The sequence below is a fragment of the Talpa occidentalis genome, unplaced genomic scaffold (assembly GCF_014898055.3).
Source record: "Talpa occidentalis isolate TD23 unplaced genomic scaffold, MPIMG_talOcc4v2.1 talOcc4.17, whole genome shotgun sequence".
In the NCBI taxonomy this organism is placed as follows: domain Eukaryota; kingdom Metazoa; phylum Chordata; class Mammalia; order Eulipotyphla; family Talpidae; genus Talpa; species Talpa occidentalis.
The window spans coordinates 12,708,271-12,726,846 of NW_023601754.1; the positions used below are offsets into that span (position 1 = coordinate 12,708,271).

The following is an 18,576-nucleotide window of genomic DNA, read 5'->3' on the forward strand; positions in this document are numbered from 1 at the left end:
CCCTGAGGCAAGTGACATACCAGGCTCAGCTCCCTTAGGAATGGGCCTCGAAACCAGCCCAGACTCGCAGCCCCAGAGCACACGAGGGCAAGACAGTATCTCACTGGCTTAGCCCAATGCCCTCTCCTTGAGAATTCACCACTGATCACACGTTGCTATAAAAACTCTCAACTTATTCTCAAATGAGGCTTGAAAACTCATCATGAAAAGCCCACTGAGGACCCAGAAAGCTCAGGGCTGATGTCAGGAGCACGGAGGCGAGCACAGGAAGGCCAGGAGGAGGGTGAGCCCGGGAGGCTCCTGCCCTAGGTGGGGCCACAGGATCAGCCTGTCCAGACCCCTCCTGCGTGTCTCCACAATGGGGTCTTCACGATGCATTGCTGCAGCCAGAAAGACTGGACAGAGCACTTGAGTAGCTTATTTCTTTTTTAACCCCCATTTTCTCTATTTGAATATTTTTGCAGCTCTGATTCCTAGTTCCTGCTGGGTAATGGAGTTGTTTATTTTCAGTTTTCACTCATTTATTTTACCTCCTGCTCATTTTCCATTAGGATAGTTTTCTACTGACCTGTGACTTGTGTGATCTCTCAGAGTTTGTTATGTGGCTCCGTGGCCCCGTCTCTGTATGGACTAGGGAACCACCTGTGTGTGCTTTGCTGCTTCTGGAATAACCACGTCACTTTTAGCTCAAAAACTTGTCCTAGTGAAAATATGACAGCCTTGACTTGAACTCCATTTCTTCAGTTGTTGTTCTGTCCTTTGTAAATTCAGTTTTGTGCTGGAGTCCCCTCTTTTCAGTGGGGAAAGTCTCTGACCAGGAAAGAGTCTCCTGGGGCTCAGACCCCATCTGTGGGGAAGGCCAACTCTGCCACATTTCAGGGGACAGAGAGGGTGGGGCCCGTTGTGTGTGCGACCTTAGGGGAACTAAGGTTCTGCTCCTGGTTCTGTAGCTTTGACAAATAAAGTCATGAGACTGTGAAAAGATGGAGTTAAAATCCTCTGTCTTAAAACATGGCCCCCAGGGAACCGCTCTCCCAGCATGAGGGTTGGAATCCTCACTTGGATTAGCTGAAAGCTCTCAGTCTCACTACCATGGAGACTTCATTTGCAGTTCACAGCAGGGACCACATGATGGGCCCAGAAACCCCAAGCCCTCCTGGATCAGGACAGGAAGGGCAGCTGCTCCCAGCAGGCCCTTGGGCAATCAGGAACCAGGAGACCCTCCTGGGCTACACCACCTGTCATGGCTGAAGGTCCTTAGTTTATTAGGTAATTGTCAGGTGGTCTGGGAGGGACAGGTTACCCTCTGCTCTCACAGAGACTTCAGCTCCAGGCTGAGGCGCTCAGGTGGCGAGTGACTGAAATGGGGGCACTTCCTCCCCGCCCCCCAGGAGAAGCTGAAACTAGTCTCTTAGATGTTGAGTCTTGATGACAGAGGAACAAAGGTCACTCCAGGCAGAGCTGCTCCTTTCATCCTCCCTGAGCAGTCTCCCATCTCTTCTGGAAAAACAAGGTGTGAAGGGGTACGAAGTCTAAGGAAACTATGAAATGAAAACCCTAAGGGGAACAGCGCTGTATGGGAAGAGGGGGTCGTGCGTGTGGAAGCTCAGAAAGGGATTTAGACATGAGCTTGAGGAGGTCAAGCTGGAAAATCCCCGAGGACTCTCAGAAGGGTGTGGTTCCCCTAAGGTCTACCACCAGGAGGGCAGCAGAGACCCACACAGGGGAAGCCACAGCTCACGTGCACTTACGTGACTCCACACAGACCCCCTCATCTGCCGAGGAAGGAAAGCCTTGGACACTGTGCACAGCCTGGTCAGAGCTTAAGGAAGCTCCCCCTCGGGTGCTCTTCTCCCCTCAGGTGTGAGCAGCTAGAGAGACACCCAGTCCTGTCAGCAAGCGCAGTTGTCAGAGGAAAATTTGGCTCTTAGAGTCTTTCTTCCTCTGGGCAATAAAGTATTATTTGACAAGCTTCTGTTTGTGTTAAAGCTGGCCAAAAACATTCATAAAATAATAGCGTTGAATTATTTCAAAAGAAAAGAAGCGACAACTTGGAGCATTCCTGGGACCTTCCTCGTCACAAATAACGCCCCATTCCCATCCAACAAACATTTTTTTTAATTTCCTTATATAGAAGGAGGAACTTTGGGAGCCTCAGCAGATGATTGGATATAAACTCTGCCCTAATCTTCCAGCAGGCAGCTTCGCTTACGTGCAGCACGTTCTGTCAAGGCCATGGTAAAAGGCTACTAATGATTAACACGGTATTTCTGTTCCCTACCAGGACAGGCAGAAAGGCTCAGAGCCAGAGGAACTTATCTGATAAGACCCTGCAGGTGGTTTTAAGCTGCTAACAGAGAAGAGGGCAACTCTTCCCCAAGGGCCTGGCTGTCCTGCGGCTGGAGGCCACGACACTGCCTGGGGCCTTCCCTGAGCTGGGGTGAGGACGCCCTGCCCACACCCTCCTGTCCCTGCACTGCCCACTCCTGGGAACTTCCTCACAACTGGACCAGGGGTGCCAGCTGCGTCTCCTCCACGTGCCCGTGAGAGTGACAGACTCCTCTGGGCGCTCTCTGTGGGGCTTGGGGTCGGGCTTTCTGGGTGGGGTCACTGGTCTGATCAGTTCAGTGTCACTGACACCCTGAGTCCCTGGGCAGAGGGAGAAGGTGCCCCAGAGTTCAAGCCACATCTCTGAAGGGGAGAAGAGCAAATCCCTACTATCTCCTCTCTGACAGGTCAGTATTTATTACAAAAAGCACAACCCTGGAGGGTGCTTTCCCCACAGGTCCCTTCTGAACCCCACAGGTCTCCAGCAGTGTGACCCTCAAGTCCAGGTTGCAGGAAACAGAGATCCTCTCCCTGGGGACCGGCTAGGGCCAAGGCATGTGTGGCCAGAGGGAAGCACTCAAGATGGTAGAGCATGTCCTATTCCAGTCAGTCACTGGGAGAAAGCTAAGGCCTTCCAGAAACCACACATTGGTACAGAGGCCACTCATGTTCTATACACTGTGCCAGGGTCACTGAGTGACAGGTGAGGACACTTCTCTATGAAAACTGTCCTTACAGCAAATGACAGGGACATTGAGTGAGTTACCCCCATTTACAAGCCCGACAATGACAGTCCAGGCCTCAGGCATCAAAGCCTGTGATACCAACAGTTAGAGAAAGCAGGCCTCACCCCTCCAGGCAGGAGGCCAGCCCCTGCAGCCTGGCTGCGGGACATGAGCCTGATCAAGTCTCTACTAGCAGCTACCAAATCAAAGGAAAAAATAGTGGACACATGGGGTCTTGCAGTACAGTGGTTCAGACCCTGGGACTGGAAGGAAGCTTCCCCAGCTCCTCAGTTCAGAGTGAGTGAGCAGGACCTGGGTAGAAGCAGGAAGGGTGGAGACTGCATGTGTGGTCTGGGGTAAGGGGGGCAGGGAGGACAAGGCGGAGAAAGGTGCCTGGAGCTGTGCGGGGTGCTGAGAGGGACAAGTCTGCCTGGGTGGCCCTCATCAGGGTGTCCATCCTGCAGGGAAGAGGACTGCGTGGCCGGGCCTGGAGCACTCCTGGTTTCCTCAAAGCTCCCTGGGCCAATCCAGCTGCCAAGGAGCAAAAACCAGGCTGAGAAATGAGGCTGCAGCTGGTGGTCCTGGACTCTACACCAAGGGCCTCCTGAGCAGGGAGGACCACATGCAAAGGCCTCAGCCCTAAGAAACAAGGGCAGTTGGGGCTCTGCAGCCTGGAAAGGGAAGGGTTGTGCTGCCCCTTGGTGGGTGACAGGGACACTGCAGCCACCTCCCCCAGGTCATAGACACACAAGCAGTCAGGGCTTCTGTACAGAGGCTTTTATTGGGGTCAAAGGGCGCCGGGATGGGAGGATGAGGGCTCAGTGGTGAGCCACCATACTTTTAATCCACGGCTGGAAATTACGCACACTGAGGGCCACCATAGGACGTCCAGTGGGGCAGGATTTGCTGCCATAAAGTATGATGCCTACAAGAGTCCAGACTCCATTCTTCTTGCAGGCCAGGGAGCCACCAACATCACCCTGTGGAGGAGAAGGGACCAGAATGCAAGACTGGAAGTGCTGGTCAACCCCAGATGTGTCCCAACCTGCCCCGCGCATGAGGATCCCAGAAATACCAGGAGGTCCTGTTTTTGAACAGAGAAATTCTATTTCAAACATCACCCCAGCTCTGCCTCCAGCTGGGGGGGCGGGAAGAGGAGAAGGTGGGAGCTGGCAATATGGCCTTTAAATCAGTTAAGATAGAGATATCTCAACAGGAGGTGCCTATGAGAGTAAACCCCCCAAAAGTAACGGGTTGTAGGAAAAAAGCTGACACGTTGATGAGACTTGGAATTTGGACACACCAGAAGGTGAGCTATGCAGTCCCACTTGATGTTCTAGAGCCAACCCCAGACCCACGTCCTGAGTGGCAAGACCGTGGTCACTCACCATTAGGGTGGGTGATCCCCCAGCCCATTCTGCATTGGGACCCAGGAAGGAACTTTTCGTCAACACTGGGCAGAACAACGGGGGACACTCTCTCATCGATAAGTGTGGGTGTGGCCAGCTTCACAAGGGCAATGTCATTGCGCAAGGTATTAACCCAGAACTGGGGGTGTCTAAAAATCTGTGTGTGAGGACCAAGAGGAAGAGAGGGAAAATGAATCCCGGGTGCCCCCTGAGAGCACATATATTGGTGATGACAGCAGAACAGCGAGGCCCATCTTCTGGCTCCTGTCTCTGAGCAGAAGGGTTGTCTCCTCTGCTCCTGCCCCTAAACCCTCATCCGAGCCTCCAGGGCAGGCCAGCAGGGTCTGGGTACCTTGGCAATCCTCAGGATTTGAATGTCATTCTGAAAATAGTGTCGATCATAGAGCCCAGCAATAACCAAAAAGATGTCCTAGAGGGAGCAGGTGGATAAGGATTGAGGAGGAGACCACGCCCCGCCCTTGTCCCTAGGACCTTCCTGGGCCTGGCGTGACATTGCAGTGGGCAGCGGTGATCACCCAGTTCCTGTGTATCAGGGAGCCCCCGCAGAAGTAGAAGCCAGTGGAATTCTGCAGGGAGAAGGGAGCGTCAACACTGGCAGGACACAGACACATCCATCTGGGTAGTCACACCCCACATTTACCATTACCCCCGTGTGACCCCACTCAGGTGCAGACTCCCCTCACCTGCAGAGACACATGTCAGGGCCAAGAGCCAGGATGAGCATCCTCCCCATCGATGATCCTGGGTTGAATGTTCAGCTCCAGTTCACTGGCAGGGGCCCCAGAGCCTGGTGTCCCGGGACAGGGCGTGGGGAGGGTGAGAGGGTGGAGGTCTACTGAGTCTACAGAAACCTGGGTGACCCTCAGCCAGCACAGCACTACGCCCACATTCCTCCCTTCTGGCACCCCTGCATTGAGACTGGAGGACACACACCCCTGCCTGCTGGCCCGTCACCCTCCCAGGGATGCAGAGGGACAGGCGGCTCCATCCGGGTCACCCTGCCCTGAGGAGCAGAAACAGGCCGAGGAATCAGGGTCCTGCTCCCCGCTTCCCTGCTGGGACCTCAGCCCCCTCTGACTCCCCAGGCATTTTGCCAAGAATGGGGAGCAAACTCTGCCCACCTCACATTCAAAGCAGGCTAAGGAGATGGGGCAAGTGTGGAATTAAAAACAAAACAAACCCAAGCCCACAAAAAATATCCCTATAAAACTTTGTTCAGAGGATGTGACCTCAACCCATTTACACTCTGGATTCACTATTTCAGAATTTTGTCTTCGTCACATGAACTATGTCATTAACTATTTAAGAAGATAGGACGTTGATTCCCGCACAGAGACACGTCAGGGAAAGGGAAAACAGGACGAGACTGTCCAGAGCAAGGAGGACACGCAGGGCCCTTGACATGTGCAGACACATTTGCTGGGTCAGGACACAGGATCCTCAGCAGCTCCCAGGGGTGTGAGAACTTGGCCACAGGGAGAAAGGGGGCAGGGCCAGCCCCTCCCACCAGCCAGGCTGTCCCCAGGGTCCCCCAGGCCTTGCTCCAGGCAGCACCTGCCCCTGGGGACAGGGACATGACCCGGCCACTCCCTCAGGCTGGTGTCTCCAAACATGTCGTCTCCTCATCTTGTCTTACCAGAACAGAAAAACCAGTAACAGGAGCTGTGAGGGGCTCACCCTGCAGAGGCTTCTTAGCAATGGAGTGGGGGGCCGGGTCTCTACCCCAGGACCTGAGCAGAGAAGACCAGACCCAAAGGCCTCAGCTCCCTGAGAAACAGGGGCTGCTGGGGCTCTGCAGCCTGGAAAGGGAGGGTCACGCCGCCCCCTGGTGGGTGCCAGGGACACTGCAGCCACCTCCCCAGGTCACACACACACAAGCAGTCAGGGCTTCTGTGCAGAGGATTTTATTGTGTTCGATGGGATGATCAGAGTTCAGTTATGCACCACAGTATTTTCAATCCATCCTTTGTACTTGGGCAAACTGATGGCCAGCATAGGATGGTGGGTGGGACAGGAAAGACTGACATCGACAATGATGCCCACCAGGGTCCACACTCCCTTCTTCTTGCAGACCAGGGAGCCACCGATATCACCCTGTGGGAGACGAAGGGACAATGAAACAAGACTTAGGGTGGAGGCAGAACCCGGCTGGGCCCCAACGTGGCCCAGTCGTATGGTTCCCACAAACAACAGCAGGGCCCTGTATTCAAACTGTCCCCTGCTATGGGGTGTGGGGAAAAGGTGAGAGTTGGACATGGGGCCTGTAAATCAGCTGGAAATATCTGGCCCAGAAGGGCTATGACAGTAACCCCTATGGACAGCACCCCCAGGCCTGGTAGAGCTGGCAGGTCCTGGCTTCTCAGGACATGATCAAGAAAGGAGGGTAACAGGATCTGGGAAAGGAATATTCCTCCAGTCTGAGTGGGGGACAATCTGAGGGCTAAGAACACATACTTTCAGGGGCCTCCCCTGGTGGCGCAGCGCTTGAGCGCTGGGCTGCGAGGCTGCTTGCAGCCTCTGCAGCGCAGGTTCGATCCCCGGCCACCAGCAAGTGTCCAAAAAAAAAATAAAATAAAGAACACATACTTTCCAGCAGGAGACACCGTTGGCCCCCACACAGATCATGTCGCTGCTCATCCTGTGGCCCCAGTACTCCTGGCATTCCACTTTATTCAGGATGGGCACAGTGGCCTCCTGCAGCTTGTCAGGTCTCTTCTTGCCTGTAGAGACAGAGGGGTGAGGGAGTGAAGACTGTCATCCTCTGAGCCCAACCTGGGTGAAGAAGACCAGGGACCCTGAATACAGTCATCCCTGTTCCCCCACCACAACCACCACCACTTCCGACAGCAGCACCAGGGTGCAGGACCTATACCCTGTTAGACCTTAGAAACCTCAAAGGGATACGTTCTCCTGATTCCACCCCAGGTGGGGCAACTTAGCTCCGAGCACTTTGATGACAGAAGCCCTACTGCCCAGCCTGGTGTGGCCTGGTCCTGCCAGCCCAGGTCTGGCGGTCTCAGGAGCAGCATCTTGTCCCCAGGGAGGGGGACTGACATCCTTTTGATGAGAAAACCCACTCTGGGGTGACAGGGAGCTCCCTCCCCGCTGCCCCTTCCTGGCAGCTGCTGTCCTGTGGAAGGACCAGCTGAGTAGCCCTGGCCTGGGCAGAAGGACTCAGGACTGGGAGGAGACCATCAGGCAGAGCCAGTCCAGGTTGGGGAGGATGGGCTGGTTATAAACAGGGGCCTAAACCAGCCTTGGTGGCCCCTGCTTAACCAGGTCTGGATGAAAGTTGCTCTCTGCCCACTCTGGCCTGGGGCAAGTCCTCTGGTTAGGGTGCCACTGCTGCCTGCTGGGAGGTGAGTGAGCAGGGCCTGCTGGGACTGAGCTGTGTCTGCAGAAACTGACAGCTCAAGGACACCGTGGAACTCATGCCCACCCGTGTTGGGTAGGTTTTCATAACAGTTTCTAGCAAAGAAACAGACACATATGAGAGTTTGAATTTGGACAAAGCAATAACCAGAGCCATACGAGTCCCACCTGCTGTTCTAGCCCTCCAACTCCAGGGAGTAGTAAGCAGTAAGGCCAAGTGAGTAGTAAGAGTGAGTAGTAAGACCAAGATCACTCACCATGGCGGCGGGTATGTCCCCAGCCCACAATTTTGCACTGGGAACCGGCAGAGAACCTGTCGTCCACACTGGGCAGGGCAATGGCAGACACTGTGCGCTGGAAGTTCACCTGGGTAATGAGCTTCAAGAGGGCGAAGTCACCATAGAAAGTGCTGATGTTGAACTCGGGGTACCTAAAAATCTGTGGGACCAGGAGGATGAGAGGAGACAGATGAATTCCAGATGGCCCCTTTAGGGAACAAAGATCAGGGGAGACCCAGAGAACAACAAAGCCCCTCTGCTGGCTTCTGTGTCTGCGGGCAAAGGGTCTTTTTTTCTGCTCCTGCCCCTAAACCCTCATGGAGCCCCCAAGGCAGACCCAGCAGGGTGGAGCGTACCTTGCCAATCTTTAAGAATTGGATTTTATTCCCATATGCGCGTCGGTCATGCAGCCCAGCCACAACCCAGTCATACACCCTAGAGGAACACATGGGTAAGGCTGATGCACCCGACCACAGCCCTCCCAGGCCCAAGGCCCTCCTGGCCTCACCTGACTCTGCAGCGGGCGGCGGTGATCACCCAGTTCCGGTTGATCAGGGAGCCCCCGCAGATGAGCTTTCCAGAGGAGTTCTGTTGGAAGAATGTCATCAAAAGTGATACACACCAGCCACCAATCTCGGGAGCAGCCCCACCACCTCAAGGGCAGGTAAAACAGTGTCACCCAACTCAGGTGCAGACGGTCCTCACCTCCAGAGACACATGCCAGGGGGAGGAGCTAGAACCAGCGTCCTTCCCATTAATGATCCTGGGTACAATGCTCAGCTCCGGTTCGCTGGCAGGGTCCCTGGAGCCTGGAGGTTACAGGGGGAGGGTGAGTGGGTGGAGGTCTAGTCAGTCTGCACAAACCTGGTGGCACCCTCAGCCCGTACAGCACCCACACTGCCCCCTCCTGGCACCCCTGCATTCAGACTGGAAGACACAAACCCCTGACTTCTGACCCAGCCACCCTCCCAGGGATGCAGAGAGAAGGTGGCTCCATCCGGGTCACCCTACCCAGAGGAGCAGAAACAGGCTGAGGATTCAGGGTCCCTGCTCCTCGCTTCCCTGCTCAGACATCAGCCCCCTCTGTGTCTCCCAGCCTTATTTTCCCCACAAAATGGGGATCAAGGCCTCCCTGGTGGCACAAGGGGTTAAGCACCACACTATGAAGCAATTCGCAGCCTCTGCAGCACAAGTTCGATCCCCAGCCGGCCAGGGAGCAACCCACATGGCACAGCAGACCTCTCCTGTCTCGCCCGCTGCTCCCCTCAGCAGTGGATTTCAGTCAGTCTGCCTGTTCTGTTCCCCACTCTGTCTCTGGTGAATCTTAGGGGGAAAAGGATGTCCCAAAGCAAATTCCATACAGGCTTTGTGGACTCCACCCCCACCCCAGACCAAAGCCAAAGACACTGGGAACTCCAAATCCCATCACCACCCAAGGGAAGGTGGCTGGGACCTGAGGGTGGGGTTAAGCAGCCAGGTGGATATAAAAGGCAGACACGTGGGCTTTGGGGGTCCCCCATTTTGGCTCTCCACCAGCTCACAGCGTCCGGCCAGCTCTGAGAGTGACTTTGGGTTTCCAGGTCGGCGGATCGGGTAGGACGCATTAAAGACTTTATTTCCCTATTTTCTCCCTGAGTTGTACATTTTCCTTATTTCCTTTTCTCTTGTAAATAAACCTTTTATTAACCTTTGTGTGTGTCTGTAGTGGAGTATTCCTAATTCCCTTTAAAGCGCGCGGGTGAGGACCCACAGCCAGGAACCCGTTCAATATCGGGGTTGCTCTATAACAAATCCTCTCACCCCCCCCCCAACACACACACACACCTCTGACCTATATCCCAGCTCTTGTAAGCATAAGTAAATAAATCTTAAAAAAAAATGGGATCAAACACTGCCCACCTCACAGGGAATGCTCACCAAAGAGATGGGTGTGGACAGGAGGGGTTAATTTAAAACAGAGAAACCAGTTCAAGAGACATACCCTACATAATTCTTGACTAATGGAATATCAGGTGTATCCATTTAAAATTCTAGATTCTTTACTCCAGAATTTCAGAAAGTCCTTGTGCATAAGTTTCCTTATTAATTATATAAAAACATTGGACATTGATCCTAACAACGAAGAGACACATCAGAGAAAAAGAAAACAAGTGACGTGAATTTTCCAGAATAACAGGGAGAGACAGGTGTCCTTGACATGTGCAGACACATTGGCTGGGTCAGGACACAGGATCCTCAGCAGCTCCCAGGGGTGTGAGAACTTGGCCACAGGAAGAAAGGGGGGAAGGCCCAACTCCTTCTACCAGCCAGCCACCCCTCCCCCCAGGGTCCCCCAGGCCTTGCTCCAGGCAGCACCTGCCCCTGCCTCTGAGGACAGGGACATGGCCCAGTCACTCCCTCAAGCTGGTGTCTCCAAACATGCCGTCTCTTCATCTTTTTTGTAATGACAATTAAACCATTAGCAATAGCTGTGAAGCCCTCACCCTGCAGAGGCTTCATAGCAATGGAGTGGGGGGCCGGGTCCCCTGTGCAGGGAGAAGCCTGAAATCTCACAGGAGTGGGGCCAGCAGGTGTGACAGGGACAGGCAGGAAATACAGGAAGGAGCTTCCCCCGCTGAGCCCTGGTTCTGGTTATAAACAGGGAGTGAGTGTGTGAAGCTGCACAGAAGTGACAGGCAGGGGCTCAGCAGAGGCCCCTTCCCAGGGGAGGGGGGAGCAGGGAGCTGCTGAGCCCAGTGTGGGTGTCAGAGAATCCCTAAGAATAACTGGAGAATCGAATGTTTGTTAAATCCTGAGCAGAGATGCATGGATATTATATATTTTTCTTTGTGTCTTTGTTCTTATTAAAGCAACTACTAGAAGTGCTGGCAATAAAGAAAGTCAAGGGAAGAGTACTTGGGGTGTTTCTCGTGCCCACCCCCTTACTGACCCTCTGGGCCACACCTGAGCCACTTCCTGGGCTCCATCCTCTGAAGCCCACAAGTTTCTGCACCACACATGTCACCACTGTGAGGACTCAGAATGTCCCGAAGAGCCGCTCTCCTCCTGCAAATTCACGTGCACGGCCTACACTGAGGCCAAGGGGACAGGAAGGGTCTCAATGCACCCTAGGGTTGGACTCCAAATCACACCCCCAACAGAATGCCTCAGTTTTCCAGAGGAGGCCTGATGTGCAACCAACAGGGGCTTCAGGCTCCTACCAGGCCCAGCAGTTCCCAATGACCCTAAAACTCACCGTAGGAGGCCCCAATGAAGGCGAAGCAGGAGAGAAGCCAAAGGAAGGCCATGGTGCTGCAGTCAGGGAGGTATGAGACCACTTGCTCTAGGGGCCCTTTTACATCCCCCGGGAGCCTTAGTCCCGCCCAGACCCCTTGGGCCTTACTGACCTGAGGGTCAAATTCCCATGCTTCAACCTGTCCCGGACTGGCTCAGCCCCGGTCACCCCACCACCAGGGAAAAGGGCAGCTGCCTGGCTCCCTGTCACCCATCAGCCTCGGCAACCCCCGGGGGAAGCACCCAGCTGTGGGCCCCGGAGGCCCTGGGCCCATCATGGGGGTGGCAGGTGCACATCAAAGACTCATCTACAGGGAGCCTCACCCAGGTGTTCTGGGGCACCCAGAGCTCAGCACCCAGGACTCAACATCATGCACACCCAGAGCCCAGGATTTCAGGCTGCTTCTCTCCCTGCTCAGGGCAACCCCTGAGGCAAGTGACACACGAGGCTCAGCTCCCTTAGGAATGGGCCTCGGAACCAGCCCAGACTCGCAGCCCCGGAGCACACGAGGGCAAGAGAGTATCTCACTGGCTTAGCCCAATGCCCTCTCCTTGAGAATTCACCACTGATCACACGTTGCTATAAAAACTCTCAACTTATTCTCAAATGAGGCTTGAAAACTCATCATGAAAAGCCCACTGAGGACCCAGAAAGCTCAGGGCTGATGTCAGGAGCACGGAGGCGAGCACAGGAAGGCCAGGAGGAGGGTGAGCCCGGGAGGCTCCTGCCCTAGGTGGGGCCACAGGATCAGCCTGTCCAGACCCCTCCTGCGTGTCTTCACAATGGGGTCTTCACGATGCATTGCTGCAGCCAGAAAGACTGGACAGAGCACTTGAGTAGCTTATTTCTTTTTTAACCCCCATTTTCTCTATTTGAATATTTTTGCAGCTCTGATTCCTAGTTCCTGCTGGGTAATGGAGTTGTTTATTTTCAGTTTTCACTCATTTATTTTACCTCCTGCTCATTTTCCATTAGGATAGTTTTCTACTAACCTGTGACTTGTGTGATCTCTCAGAGTTTGTTATGTGGCTCCGTGGCCCCGTCTCTGTATGGACTAGGGAACCACCTGTGTGTGCTTTGCTGCTTCTGGAATAACCACGTCACTTTTAGCTCAAAAACTTGTCCTAGTGAAAATATGACAGCCTTGACTTGAACTCCATTTCTTCAGTTGTTGTTCTGTCCTTTGTAAATTCAGTTTTGTGCTGGAGTCCCCTCTTTTCAGTGGGGAAAGTCTCTGACCAGGAAAGAGTCTCCTGGGGCTCAGACCCCATCTGTGGGGAAGGCCAACTCTGCCACATTTCAGGGGACAGAGAGGCTGGGGCCCGTTGTGTGTGCGACCTGGTTCTGTAGCTTTGACAAATAAAGTCATCATGAGACTGTGAAAAGATGGAGTTAAAATCCTCTGTCTTAAAACATGGCCCCCAGGGAACTGCTCTCCCAGCATGAGGGTTGGAATCCTCACTTGGATTAGCTGAAAGCTCTCAGTCTAACTACCATGGAGACTTCACTTGCAGTTCACAGCAGGGACCACATGATGGGCCCAGAAACCCCAAGCCCTCCTGGATCAGGACAGGAAGGGCAGCTGCTCCCAGCAGGCCCTTGGGCAATCAGGAACCAGGAGACCCTCCTGGGCTGCACCACCTGTCATGGCTGAAGGTCCTTAGTTTATTAGGTAATTGTCAGGTGGTCTGGGAGGGACAGGTTACCCTCTGCTCTCACAGAGACTTCAGCTCCAGGCTGAGGCGCTCAGGTGGCGAGTGACTGAAATGGGGGCACTTCCTCCCCGCCCCCCAGGAGAAGCTGAAACTAGTCTCTTGGATGTTGAGTCTTGATGACAGAGGAACAAAGGTCACTCCAGGCAGAGCGGCTCCTTTCATCCTCCCTGAGCAGTCTCCCATCTCTTCTGGAAAAACAAGGTGTGAAGGGGTACGAAGTCTAAGGAAACTATGAAATGAAAACCCTAAGGGGAACAGCGCTGTATGGGAAGAGGGGGTGGTGCGTGTGGAAGCTCAGAAAGGGATTCAGACATGAGCTTGAGGAGGTCAAGCTGGAAAATCCCCGAGGACTCTCAGAAGGGTGTGGTTCCCCTAAGGTCTACCACCAGGAGGGCAGCAGAGACCCACACAGGGGAAGCCACAGCTCACGTGCACTTACGTGACTCCACACAGACCCCCTCATCTGCCGAGGAAGGAAAGCCTTGGACACTGTGCACAGCCTGGTCAGAGCTTAAGGAAGCTCCCCCTCGGGTGCTCTTCTCCCCTCAGGCGTGAGCAGCTAGAGAGACACCCAGTCCTGTCAGCAAGCGCAGTTGTCAGAGGAAAATTTGGCTCTTAGAGTCTTTCTTCCTCTGGGCAATAAAGTATTATTTGACAAGCTTCTGTTTGTGTTAAAGCTGGCCAAAAACATTCATAAAATAATAGCGTTGAATTATTTCAAAAGAAAAGAAGGGACAACTTGGAGCATTCCTGGGACCTTCCTCGTCACAAATAACGCCCCATTCCCATCCAACAAACATTTTTTTAATTTCCTTATATAGAAGGAGGAACTTTGGGAGCCTCAGCAGATGATTGGATATAAACTCTGCCCTAACCTTCCAGCAGGCAGCTTCGCTTACGTGCAGCACGTTCTGTCAAGGCCATGGTAAAAGGCTACTAATGATTAACATGGTATTTCTGTTCCCTACCAGGACAGGCAGAAAGGCTCAGAGCCAGAGGAACTTATCTGATAAGACCCTGCAGGTGGTTTTAAGCTGCTAACAGAGAAGAGGGCAACTCTTCCCCAAAGGCCTGGCTGTCCTGCGGCTGGAGGCCACGACACTGCCTGGGGCCTTCCCTGAGCTGGGGTGAGGACGCCCTGCCCACACCCTCCTGTCCCTGCACTGCCCACTCCTGGGAACTTCCTCACAACTGGACCAGGGGTGCCAGCTGCGTCTCCTCCACGTGCCCGTGAGAGTGACAGACTCCTCTGGGCGCTCTCTGTGGGGCTTGGGGTCCGGCTTTCTGGGTGGGGTCACTGGTCTGATCAGTTCAGTGTCACAGACACCCTGAGTCCCTGGGCAGAGGGAGAAGGTGCCCCAGAGTTCAAGCCACATCTCTGAAGGGGAGAAGAGCAAATCCCTACTATCTCCTCTCTGACAGGTCAGTATTTATTACAAAAAGCACAACCCTGGAGGGTGCTTTCCCCACAGGTCCCTTCTGAACCCCACAGGTCTCCAGCAGTGTGACCCTCAAGTCCAGGTTGCAGGAAACAGAGATCCTCTCCCTGGGGACCAGCTAGGGCCAAGGCATGTGTGGCCAGAGGGAAGCACTCAAGATGGTAGAGCATGTCCTATTCCAGTCAGTCACTGGGAGAAAGCTAAGGCCTTCCAGAAACCACACATTGGTACAGAGGCCACTCATGTTCTATACACTGTGCCAGGGTCACTGAGTGACAGGTGAGGACACTTCTCTATGAAAACTGTCCTTACAGCAAATGACAGGGACATTGAGTGAGTTACCCCCATTTACAAGCCCGACAATGACAGTCCAGGCCTCAGGCATCAAAGCCTGTGATACCAACAGATAGAGAAAGCAGGCCTCACCCCTCCAGGCAGGAGGCCAGCCCCTGCAGCCTGGCTGCGGGACATGAGCCTGATCAAGTCTCTACTAGCAGCTACCAAATCAAAGGAAAAAATAGTGGACACATGGGGTCTTGCAGTACAGTGGTTCAGACCCTGGGACAGGAAGGAAGCTTCCCCAGCTCCTCAGTTCAGAGTGAGTGAGCAGGACCTGGGTAGAGGCAGGAAGGGTGGAGACTGCATGTGTGGTCTGGGGTAAGGGGGGCAGGGAGGACAAGGCAGAGAAAGGTTCCTGGAGCTGTGCGGGGTGCTGAGAGGGACAAGTCTGCCTGGGTGGCCCTCATCAGGGCGTCCATCCTGCAGGGAAGAGGACTGCGTGGCCGGGCCTGGAGCACTCCTGGTTTCCTCAAAGCTCCCTGGGCCAATCCAGCTGCCAAGGAGCAAAAACCAGGCTGAGAAATGAGGCTGCAGCTGGTGGTCCTGGACTCTACACCAAGGGCCTCCTGAGCAGGGAGGACCACATGCAAAGGCCTCAGCCCTAAGAAACAAGGGCAGTTGGGGCTCTGCAGCCTGGAAAGGGAAGGGTTGTGCTGCCCCTTGGTGGGTGACAGGGACACTGCAGCCACCTCCCCCAGGTCATAGACACACAAGCAGTCAGGGCTTCTGTACAGAGGCTTTTATTGGGGTCAAAGGGCGCCGGGATGGGAGGATGAGGGCTCAGTGGTGAGCCACCATACTTTTAATCCACGGCTGGAAATTACGCACACTGAGGGCCACCATAGGACGTCCAGTGGGGCAGGATTTGCTGCCATAAAGTATGATGCCTACAAGAGTCCAGACTCCATTCTTCTTGCAGGCCAGGGAGCCACCAACATCACCCTGTGGAGGAGAAGGGACCAGAATGCAAGACTGGAAGTGCTGGTCAACCCCAGATGTGTCCCAACCTGCCCCGCGCATGAGGATCCCAGAAATACCGGGAGGGTCCTGTTTTTGAACAGAGAAATTCTATTTCAAACATCACCCCAGCTCTGCCTCCAGCTGGGGGGGCGGGAAGAGGAGAAGGTGGGAGCTGGCAATATGGCCTTTAAATCAGTTAAGATAGAGATATCTCAACAGGAGGTGCCTATGAGAGTAAACCCCCCAAAACAGCACCCCGATGCCTGGGGAGCAGGTCATCTGCAGGCGACTGTGAACTGGTCCCGGATTCCCAGGGCACAAATCAAGGAAAGCAGGTGATGGGGCTGAGGAAAGGACTCCTCCATTGCCTGGGGGACAGTCAGTGAGGGGAGAGGGAAGAGCAAACATACAAGGTAGGAGCAGACGCCGTTGCCCCCGACACAGATCATGTCATAGGTGATCTGAGGGCCCCAGTGCTTCTTGCACTCCTCAAAAGTCAGGAGGGGCACGGTGGCCTCCTGCAGCTTGTCAGGTTTCTTGGTTTCTGTAGAGGCAGAGGATCAAGGCGAGTCAGGCCCCTCACCCTCAAGCCAACCTGGGTGATATAGACCAGGAACCCCAAGTACAATCATCCCTTGTTCCCCTCTTCCTACAGCAAGAACAGGGTGCAGGACCAAAGGCCTATACCCCAAGAGAACTTAGAAATCTCAAAGGGACATGTCCCTCCTGATTCCACCCCAGGCCCAGCTGACTTTCCTCCTAGCACAGTGGATAACACAAGCCCTGCCTGCCCAGCCTGGTGTGGCCTGTGTCTTGCCAGCCCGGGTGTGGGGGGTTCAGGGGCAGCACCCTCTTCCCCAGGAAAGGGTACTGACATCCTTCTGACTGGAGACCCCACTGTGGGGTGACAGGGTTCTCCCTTCTGACTGCCCCTTCCTGGCAGCTGCTCCCTGGCCTGGCAGAAGGACTCAGGATGCTGGAGGAGACCATCAGGCTGGACCGACCATGGGGAGGGGATGCCAGGCTGGAACTCAGGACCTTTACCAGGAAACCCCTCCACCAGCAAGAAATCGATGTGGCTACATCCCGCCCACTCATGGTTGCAGCAAGTCCAGGCTGATCAGGGAGCCAAAGACTGATGGTGTGAGTGAGCGGGGCAGGGCCGGCTGGGGCTAAGCTGTGTCTGCAGGAACTGACCATTCAAGGCCATCGTGGACCTCGTGTCCATGCACATTGGGAAGGTTTTCATAGCAGGTTGTAGTAAAGAATCTGACACATTTATGAGAGTTTGGATTTGGACAAAACCACAAAGCACAGCCATATGAGTCCCACCTGCTGTTCTAGCGGCCCAACCTCACACCCACGTCCTGGGTAGTAAGGCCATGGTCACTTACCATTAGGGTGGGTAAGCCCCCAGCCCATAATTTTGCACTGGGAACTGACAGAGAACCTGTCATCAACATTGGGCAGGGCAATAGGGGACACTAAGCGGTGGAAGTCAGCGGGGGTTGCGAGCTTCAACAGGGAGATGTCACCGTAGAAAGTGCTGTGGTGGTACTCAGGGTGCTTAAAAATCTGTGGGTGAAGATCAGGAGCATGAGGTGAGACAAATGAATTCCTGGTGGGAACAATTCCCTTCAGAGACAAAGATTATGGGAGAGCAGAACTGAGGCCCATCTGCTGCTCCTGTCCCTGCAGCTGAAGGGTCTTCCTCTCAGCATCTGCCCCCAACCTCACCCCAGCCTCCAATTCCCCTGGGCCTGCTTACCTGGGCAATCCTTAGGTATTGGATTTTATTCCCATATGCACGTCTGTCAAACATCCCAGCCACGACCCAGTCAGAGGTCCTAGGGGGAGCAGGTGGGTAAGGATTCAGGAGGAGACCACCTCCCTTGTCCCCTCCCGTGTCCCTAGGACCTTCCTGGGCCTCACATGACAGGGCAGTGGGCGGCGGTGATCACCCAGTTCCGGCTGATCAGGGAGCCCCCGCAGAGGAGTCCTCCAGAGGGAGACTGTTGGAAGAAAATCAGTCAATAGTCACAACAATCTTGTAGCAGCCCCACCCTCTCAGGAGCCGGTAAACCAGTGAGACACAACTCAGGTGCAGATGGTCCTCACCTCCAGAGACACATGCCAGGGGGAGGAGCCAGGACGAGCCCCCACACCATTGATGATCCTTGGTTTAATGCTCAGCTCTGGTTCGCTGGCAGGGGCCTCAGAGCCTGGGGGTCACAGCGGGGAGGGTGAGAGGGTGGAGGTCTAGTCAGTCTGCACAAAACTGGTTGACCCTCAGCCAGCACAGCACCACATCCACACTCCCCCCTCCTGGCACCCCTGCATCCAGACTGGAAGACACACACCCCTGCCTGCTGGCCAGTCACCCTCCCAGGGATGCTCCCGTGGGCTGGACACCAGACACCATGCCGTACAGATCTCCAGAGTCCTCCAGAGAGCGCCTTGGTGCAGCCAATGGGGACTGAGGTCTCTCTTCCCCAGTCTCCTCTCAAGCCCAACTGGTCCCTCAGATACTCACCATAGGAGGCCCCGATGAGGATGAAGCAGGAGAGAAACCAGAGGAAGGCCATAGTGCTGCAGTCAGGGAGGTGTGAGTCCACTTCCTCTGGGGCCCCTTTTACATCCCCTGGGAGCCCGTCCCACCCAGGCCCTCCGGGCCTTCCCTGACCTGAGGGCCTCAGTCCCCATGGTCAAACCTGTC

At 54.6% G+C, this 18,576-nt stretch overlaps 2 protein-coding genes across 2 annotated transcripts; both read right to left on the minus strand.

Annotated features, from left to right (window-relative positions):
• Positions 1-7,288: 7,288 nt before the first annotated feature.
• On the minus strand, positions 7,289-11,420 carry LOC129146146 (chymotrypsinogen B-like). The gene is made up of 6 exons (XM_054697628.1): positions 11,369-11,420; positions 8,839-8,942; positions 8,642-8,721; positions 8,490-8,568; positions 8,113-8,293; positions 7,289-7,356 (listed from the first exon to the last, which is right to left on the minus strand). Exons 1-6 carry the CDS (start codon positions 11,418-11,420, stop codon positions 7,289-7,291), a joined length of 564 nt encoding a protein of 187 aa, XP_054553603.1.
• Positions 11,421-15,643: 4,223 nt separating this feature from the next.
• Positions 15,644-18,445, minus strand: LOC129146147 (chymotrypsinogen B-like). Its single transcript, XM_054697629.1, has 7 exons — positions 18,394-18,445; positions 17,979-18,082; positions 17,793-17,872; positions 17,629-17,707; positions 17,255-17,435; positions 16,271-16,404; positions 15,644-15,842 (listed from the first exon to the last, which is right to left on the minus strand). Exons 1-7 carry the CDS (start codon positions 18,443-18,445, stop codon positions 15,681-15,683), a joined length of 792 nt encoding a protein of 263 aa, XP_054553604.1. The 3' UTR covers positions 15,644-15,680.
• Between the last annotated feature and the right edge of the window lie 131 nt (positions 18,446-18,576).

What these genes read in the sequence shown, in the direction of transcription:
- LOC129146146 (XM_054697628.1), bottom strand. Translation starts at nt 11,420, where the DNA reads ATGGCCTTCCTTTGGCTTCTCTCCTGCTTCGCCTTCATTGGGGCCTCC. An exon ending in CCTGGCATGTGTCTCTGGAG is followed by an intron (nt 8,722 to 8,838) that starts GTGAGGACCGTC and finishes TTCTTCCAACAG; the next exon opens with AACTCCTCTGGAAAGCTCAT. An exon ending in GGGACATACCCGCCGCCATG is followed by an intron (nt 7,357 to 8,112) that starts GTGAGTGATCTT and finishes AAGGTCTAACAG; the next exon opens with GGTATAGGTCCTGCACCCTG.
- LOC129146147 (XM_054697629.1), bottom strand. Translation starts at nt 18,445, where the DNA reads ATGGCCTTCCTCTGGTTTCTCTCCTGCTTCATCCTCATCGGGGCCTCC. An exon ending in CCTCATCGGGGCCTCCTATG is followed by an intron (nt 18,083 to 18,393) that starts GTGAGTATCTGA and finishes TGTGACCCCCAG; the next exon opens with GCTCTGAGGCCCCTGCCAGC. An exon ending in CCTGGCATGTGTCTCTGGAG is followed by an intron (nt 17,873 to 17,978) that starts GTGAGGACCATC and finishes TTCTTCCAACAG; the next exon opens with TCTCCCTCTGGAGGACTCCT.